This window comes from Magallana gigas, chromosome 7 (assembly GCF_963853765.1).
Source record: "Magallana gigas chromosome 7, xbMagGiga1.1, whole genome shotgun sequence".
NCBI classification, from domain to species: Eukaryota; Metazoa; Mollusca; class Bivalvia; order Ostreida; family Ostreidae; genus Magallana; species Magallana gigas.
The window spans coordinates 28666983-28675653 of NC_088859.1; the positions used below are offsets into that span (position 1 = coordinate 28666983).

The following is an 8671-nucleotide window of genomic DNA, read 5'->3' on the forward strand; positions in this document are numbered from 1 at the left end:
ATTCTTTCAGATGGCTATGTACAACGACAAAACGTCTACTACATCCTTGAAGGAAATGCTGAAATCTATGGCCGAAAATTCCTCCATCCACGGAGTTTCCAGATGGGTGACTTCTAAATATTGGTATCAGCGCGTGCTCTGGATTCTGGTGTTTTTAGGGGCCACCGGAGGGATGAGTTACCAATTGTCTCTTTTATTCAAATCTTTCCGTTCTTACCCAGTGAAGGCCTCTGTGGATCTCAGGTTTTCTTCCCTCCCGTTTCCGGCTGTATCTCTGTGCAATATGAACCCTATTAAACTATCAAAGTTGAGTCTTACTAACAAAGATACACAGAATGTGATCAATGTGAGTATCTCACAGAGAGAGAGAGAGAGAGAGAGAGAGAGAGAGAGAGAGAGAGAGAGAGAGTGAGAGAGAGAGAGAGAGTGAGTGTAAAAAATTCGTTAAGAGGTTCATGCGAGCTAATATTTTTTTCTGCAATGCTCGATATCTTTATACCAGCATAAGCCACAAAAGAAATAATTTTATTGCATGTTTAAATGAAAAACAGTGTTTCCGACGATGTTTATCCCTACTGATAACATGTACAATCAAATTATCAATTTGAGTATAAAAGAAAGATGTAAATATACACAATGAAATGCTTTCTTTGATGATTCATGCGGGTTATTGAGGTTGCGATCATTGCAGAAAAAAAATACATAACCCGCTTTATATGTAATTGTTTTCTACAATGATCGCTACCTTCATTTCAAACCCGTATGAATCATCAAAGAAAGCATTTCATTTTGTATATTTACAATTTTCTTTTAACAAATTAATAAATATTAATCGATTGTAAACAGTAAATAAAATCCACCAAATTACTGTAAATGTACATCAGTACGTTAGCTTAAAGAAACAGCTAAATCCTCTCCTATAGGAATTTGAGTCTGACACCATCCGTGCAGTCCGTGATTTTTCTTAGGTCGCTGTAGGTTTCGACCAATCGATAAACGGGATTTGTAGATTTTAGTCTGGCTGTTTCTATAGAGCTATAAATTAGAACCATTTTAATAAGACCTTGGACTTTGGGTAGTTGTGCCAAACAGCAATGAGACAAAGACCTGTCTATATATCTATTGCTGGCCACTCAACCATGGCTCTTTGAAATCAACAAGAATTAAAGCTAAGACTATGCAATCGGTGTATATTTCGCTTGAAACCGCATCATTTTTAACTAGTTTTGACGCAAGAAAGAGATATCTACGTACAACCAAAAGTCCAAGGTCTTATTTAAATGGTTCTAACTATAAGTTTCCGTAAGAAATAGATGGAATCATATTATTCGTTTAACTCGATTCAAGATTTTTTCCAACTATTTTTGAATCTCTGACAGGGTACCAATCCTTCATTGTGGAGTAGAAAGAAAAGAAGTCTTCACGCCAAATCAAATAAATGGCGCCGTCCGATATCAAATCAACACAACACTGGCATCTATGGACTGGGGGCCTCAAGAAGAGAAAGAATACAAAAGGTTTTTTCGCCTTCTTTGTCTTCAAAGTCAAGAAGAAGAAAGAGACTGAAACGAAGTTTGTATGGAGCATCCGATGGATTATTGGGAGATAATACGAACACAGTTAGTTCTTATCACACCAGTACATCGGGATACTCCGGTAGCGGTTCGGGGGATTACGGCAGCGGTTCGGGAGACTCTGGTAGTGGTTCGGGAGATTACGCCAGCGGTTCGGGAGACTACGGTAGTGGTTCGGGAGATCATTATTATGGTAGTGGGTCGGGAGATTATGCTAGCGATGGCACTTGGTCATATTTCCAAGATTATAAAGAAGAGCTGACCCACTATGTCCAAGACGAATGGAATCAAAGAGTGTCTCAATTTCAAGAAGAATTTCAGAAAAATCCAAGGTACATAGCATTCTTTTCTGAATTAAATGAAGGTTTTGGAAACCGATACCATGCATATAAATGTAGCATATAGATCTAAATGATCATTGCATAAAGAAAAGATGATTGGTGCAGAGTTTTTCTTGATATCATTCAATGCTTTAATTTAAAAAAAAATAATTCTTTGTTCTTAAATCTTGACTTGTTTACTTGGACAACTAACCTTTGCAACTGAATTTGCGTATTTCTTTTTAATATTTCAAATTTCTTACTCAGAATTACATGTACTAGTATTTATTTCACATTTTCTTCAGCGACACCAGAGAAAAAGTGGGCCACTCCATTTCCGACATGATTGTATCTTGTGCTTTCAACGGAAACGAATGCTACGAAAAGTATTCATAGTCCAAATTGAATTATTTTTCTATAATGTCAGATAAAATGTTTCCTTTTGTATTGCTTAATACCAACTTTTTCTAGCATAATTAGAAAGTAAATGTAATCTTATGAAAATGTTTATTAACATACTTAGAAATGATTTTTTTTTTTAAATTGCACTTACAAATGTAAATGATTAATTCAAGTATGAAACTTGATTTTTTTTAAAAAAATGATTTTGTTTGCGACATATGCTTGAATCTTATTTTGCATTCCAGCAACTTCACCCTGTTCCAGTCTCTGGAATATGGCAACTGTTACACATTTCAGGACAGTTCTTATATAACAAAGCGATCGGGACCACTGTTAGGTTTGTACATATACATTTTATTAACTGAGTACTGTTCCTGTCAGCAATTCTTCATAATCATTTAGTACGTGTACAATAAAACATGTATACCATTGTCTATAAAAAAACAACAAGAAAATTTTTTTTTTTTTGGATAAATCAGTACATTATCTTTAATGACTATTCCTAAAAAATGTTTGAAGTAATTGGGTAGACGTGTAACTTAATGGTAGCGCTTGATGTGACAGAAGGAAGCTTGATGAAGGTGGTAATAATGAGATGATGAGGAACTCTAATTAGACAAAAAACCCACTATACAATAAAACATATTTCACACAAACTGCTATACATTCTTATCCTTTTTAGGTCTTCGCTTAAACTTGAATATTGAAACCAATGAATACGTTGCCGATTATATGGACGCATTTGGACTGAGATTAGTAATTCACGAACCCGGGACGTTCCCCTTTCCGGAAGAGGAAGGATTCACTCTGAATCCTCGATATGAAACAACCATCGGAATGAGATTAGTAAGTTTTGATTTATTTTTTTATTATTCATAAGTTCTTTATACATTTTTATGGTGTCACACGCCAAACTTAATCTATTTGAAGTATATCATTTGATAAAGATAAAAATTCCCAAGAACGTGTTCGAATATAGAGATTTTTTTTAACTAAGATGATAGAAATCTTGCTTATGTTTCAAGGTATCTTATCGAAGAGCATCAGAACCTCATGGTCAGTGCGAATCTGGAAAAGACTTCAAAAAAATGTTTGGGATACGCTACACAATACCGGTAATTTTTTGTCATATTAATGTAATATTTGAAATAATGATATTTTTTTTTTTTATAAATTCATCAACACATACTGCTGGTTTCTTGATAATTGGTCGATGACACGTCAATGTAATCAATAAACTTTACCCTGTGCATCTAATTGAAATTGTTTTGAATAGATTGCAATTAATTAAAATAAGTACTGATTTATATTCCCGCGAACCAATTTTCGTAAATTAACGTTAATCTGGGTTTACAACTTCAATCGCTGTTATCGACAAAGCCAAACTCAAGCATGATTTTTAGGTCAATGTTTATGGAGACTTATGTTTATGGCTTAAGAATTAGGTTTACTCAGGGGCGCCAAAAACCACTGTTAGGAACGAAAACCTGCTAATTGTACATTGTAGCCCTATAATAGTAGTGCTATTTTTCACTTTAGGTCAGTGACATATTTTTCATACTAAACACAGTAAAAATATTTTTTTGGAAATCTCAAACCCTGAGTAAACGTAATCAATTACAATTTAAAGTTTCCATAAAGTCAACAAATTCTTAGAATCTACTACTAGCGATAATGATTGTTGTTACACAGGCCTGCTTTAATAAAATCAACCAATTCTACCACTAACAATAATAATTATTTTTTTACAGGCCTGCTTAAAGCTGTGTCGACAGAGAGAAATAATTAAGCAGTGTGGATGTATTCCTTCCAACTCCAACGTCAACGGCTTTCTTCCTCTGCTGCCCCTCTGTTCAAATTCGACTGGTTTGTACATACTTCTGTTCTTGCAATGATTTTTTAAAGACACTTAGTCCAATTCGTAAAAGCAGCTCTAGCTTAAAAAACTTACTATCATTTTACATTTCGAAGATACAAAAGGGTATTAAATAAATATTAATCATGATTTGCATTTCTTAAGGAAATTAATATAGAAAGGAAAATAATCTGAGAATATATAAAAGGGTTATGCATCGATTAAAATTAAGTATCGGCGTATAAAATAAGATATGGTGAAATACTTAGCATGCACACCATCAAGAAAAGTTGTTTTATAACCATTTTCAGAACATGAATCTTGCCAGGAATATTTGAACTTCAAGCTGGAAAACAACTTGATTAGCTGTGATTGCCGAAGTCCCTGCGAGTAGGTTTACCTTTCTTTTATGTGATCCAAGTTAAACGTCATTTGACGTCATCATCGTCGTCTGTTGAATTGACTTCTCATGTTTTAAAATTTTAATCTTGAAATTTCGGCTGTATATTTTTCCATCTTATAATAAGAGTTCTTTAAATCATTGGAAAGTAATTTTTTACAGTAACACTGGGATTATAACTGAACAATACGGATCCAATTCCCCTTAGAATCATTATACCCCCCGAAAACGAAGTTTGGGGGGAGAGTATATAGGAATCACCTTGTCCGTCTGTCCGTCCGTCCGTCCGTCCGTCTGTCCGTCTGTCTGTGCAATCGTGTCCGGTCCATATCTTTCTTATGGAGAAACATTGGAAGTTCATACTTCACACAAAGATTGCTTATGACATAAGGGTGTGTCATGACCTTGACCCAAGGTCATTCGGGCAAGGTCAAGGTCACTGGCAGAAAAATTACAAAATTCGTGTCCGGTCCATATCTTTCTTATGGAGAATTATTGGAAGTTCTTACTTCACACAAAGATTGCTTATGACCTAAGAGTGTGTCATGACCTTGACCCAAGGTCATTTGGGCAAGGTCAAGGTCACTGGCAGGAAAAATACAAAATTAGTGTCCGATCCATATATTTCATTTGGAGAATTATTGGAAGTTCTTACTTCACACAAAGATTGCCTATGACCTAAGGCTGTGTCATGACCTTGACCCAAGGTCATTTGGGCAAGGTCAAGGTCACTGGCAGAAAAAGTTTGTGTCCAGTCCATATCTTTCTTATGGAGAATTATTGGAAGTTGTTAAATCACACAAAGATTGCTTATGACCTAAGGGTGTGTCATGACCATGATCCAAGGTCAGTTGGGCAAGGTCAAGGTCGTTGGGGAGAATAGTGCAAAATTCGTGTCAGGTCATTATCTTTCTTATGGAGAAGCATTGAATGTTCTAACTTCACACAAATATTGCTTATGACCAAAGGGTGTGTCATTACTTTGACCCAAGGTCATTTGGGCAAGGTCAAGGTCACTGGTAGTAAAAGTGCAAAATTCGTGTCCGGTCATTATCTTTCTTATGGAGAAGCATTGAATGTTCTTATTTCACACAAATATTGCTTATGACCAGCAGTTTTAAAAAAATAGAGCAGTTGTTATTTATAGAAAATGGACGGTGAAATAGATTCATCCAATATTTTTTATAATTGGAAAAATACACGCATTATGATTTTTATCTTAGCGGGGGGTATCAATTGTGAGCTTGCTCACATTACCTCTAGTTTTAACAAGAGCTTGGACTTTGGGTAGATTTATCAATCAGCAATATCACGTAGACCTGTCTATTTCCTTGCTGGCCTTTCATCCATAGCTCTTTGAAATCAACAAGATTAGTCTGGCTTTTGAGCTAAGACTGTGCAATCGGTGCATACTTCACTTGAAACTTATGTTGACGCAAGAAATAGATAGCTACGACCAACCGAAAGTCCAAGGTCTTGTTAAAATGGTTCTAATTAGGCATAAACTCATATATATATATATATATATATATATATATATATATATATATATATATATATATATATATATATATATATAGACACACACACACACACACACACACACACACACACACACACACTTTAAAAAGTCATTGATATAAGGAATAAGGAATCATTCTTTGAGTATTATGAGGTGATAATTTTGGTAGGGGCGTTATCAAATCCAATAAAGCCCGAAGGGCTTTATGATAGATTTAATCACGTCCCGACCGAAATTATCACCTCATAATATTCAAAGAATGATTCCTTATTACTTATATTTATGTAATTTTAAGCCATATTTACATGTAAATATAAATAAGCAAACTCCGCTGGCGCCTCAATTTGGCGTTATTTGTATTATGAGTTATATAGTACAAAATCGATTCGTAGAGTTATCACAAGCAAAGACACTGGAAATGTAAATATACTATAATCACGTATCATGACAAATGTTATGAAATATCTTTTTCGGGGAAAATGAATTTTGTGCGCCATTCAATAAATGAAATATACGCATGCAATATGATTTTCGACATAAAAAAGTTCAAATTGAAATTTTTAAAACAGCAAAATTGCAACATCCTTCTTTTGCCCCAATTAAAAAAAAACACGAGTGTAAATATTTTACTGATTTAAGGAAAAAAATGTATACATGGTATTTCTTTTTTTTCCCAAACAGGCAGTTAGTCTACGACACAAGCTTGTCCGGCCGTTCCTGGCCCAGTAAAAAGTTCTTGGTAAGGTATACCGTTTATGTCCTGTGGTGCTATTAAGTATTATTTATGCGTGCAGACGTGCATTTTAATTTGTCGATTTCAATCTCGAAGAAATATCCAAAATTTTCACAGATTTACAGAAAAAGAGAATTACAATGAATGAACCATTATTGTTTGAGGTACATACATTTCGGGATATAAGTGCCAAAACCCATGAAAGCCTTGATATTTACCAGGATTTTTGAAAATTTGGAAGTATCTTAATTGTCCTCGGGGTAATAAAACTAAGACGATGTCATTCTTTTTCCGCTTTGATTATCCTAGTGCAATCATTTTTGTGAGAATGAGACTAATCTCGGTTTGGATTATAAACACCGTAGACAAAGCACGCGCAGTTATTAATATGAACATAATTATATATGAATTGGCCATGCTTTAATTTTGTTGAAATTTCAGACAGAGAACATCATGAAAAAAATCTGCTCGGAAACTGGTGTAAAATGGTATTTCGAAGCAGACTGCGTCAAAGTGAACAGCAATATATTGCTGGACGCCGCCGCCATAGAAAGGTCGGGTTTTAAAGTAAATTCATACTCCGTTTTAAACGAACATGTATAAGTATATATATTGATTGTTAAAACTACAATTTACATATTTCTATTATGCACCGTAAAAATTATTACAAAAATACTTCTGCTCGTTTTCTATTCCATTTGTTCTTGGTATAATAAGTGCATATTTCACTTGAGGTCAGCATTGATTTCCTCTTTTGTTTATGCATCAATATGATAGTTTCGTTGTATAAATTATAAATACTGTTCAAGATTTGTTATACATGCAAATATTAATTCATCGCTCCATCATCTTCGCTAGCCAAAGGTTTACGTTGTAGAGGAGCAGAGTGGATCGTAAACCCTTGGCTAGCGAAGATGCGCTCCATTTGAATGCAAGATATTTAATTTTAGACAATTAGTAATTTCAATCCACAACAATATTCGGAACACTGAAAACAGCATTTTACTATCTTTTACTGCATGACTATGTTTGTATACTTATGAAGATTATTATACATGTTTATTTTTTATAAATATGTTCCTCTTGTATCAACATATTTGGTTTAAGTGAAAAAACTGAACTTAACCTTAAGCTAGCATCTTTAATTACACACGATTCCTTACCCCCACCCACATGACTAATAAGAATAATCCTTCATTTTGGATTTTTGAATCTTATTTCAGAATCTCAGGAAATTTCCTGAAAGTTGTCATTTATTACGAAGATTTGAATTACGAAGAAATAAAGGAAGAACCAATGTATGATGTAAGTACTTTTAAGTACTAGTACTAAAAATTGAGAGAGGAAAAAAATACCATGGAAAAAAAGTAAGAAGCAGATTTAACCTGTCATTTCATATTTTCTTTTATTCTTTAAAGGGGTTCCAGTTTATTTCTGACATAGGAGGTGCGCTTGGTCTGTTTATGGGAGCTTCAATTTTGAGCTTTGTGGAGGTTTTTCAGTTTCTGATCGAAATTCTAAATCTCCTGAGGAATAAATTTTTCGCGAAACGTGACCCGGCCCTAACGCCGGTGACTGAACTGTCGTTTTGTGACCCCCTCGCAGGGAAGGGGGAGAAAGAAAAAAGTATTGGACATTTTTAGAGAGCAAACTGCTGCTTTTATAGTTTAATTATTTTTTTAAAGATCGATTAACGTTTTACAATGATATACGTATATTTGTGATGTTTTAACTTAATGAAAAAGAAATGAATTGTGTGAAGAGCTGTTTAAGAATTGAATTTGTTGACTTTACAAATATACATGTATAATTATACGTTATTTGTCTGTTCAAAGTTTAATGAAATGCGAGTTTTTAATCAATAA

The 8671-nt window shown here is 34.2% G+C and overlaps 1 protein-coding gene across 1 annotated transcript; it reads left to right on the forward strand.

Moving 5' to 3' along the window:
- Positions 1 to 8671, forward strand: LOC105320333 (amiloride-sensitive sodium channel subunit gamma-2). Its single transcript, XM_066066193.1, has 12 exons — positions 1 to 346; positions 1380 to 1906; positions 2200 to 2280; positions 2542 to 2633; positions 2979 to 3142; positions 3322 to 3411; positions 4048 to 4162; positions 4463 to 4541; positions 6755 to 6812; positions 7248 to 7360; positions 8030 to 8111; positions 8225 to 8671. The coding sequence occupies exons 1-12, from the start codon at positions 11 to 13 to the stop codon at positions 8447 to 8449; spliced, it is 1962 nt and encodes a 653-aa protein (XP_065922265.1). The 5' UTR covers positions 1 to 10; the 3' UTR covers positions 8450 to 8671.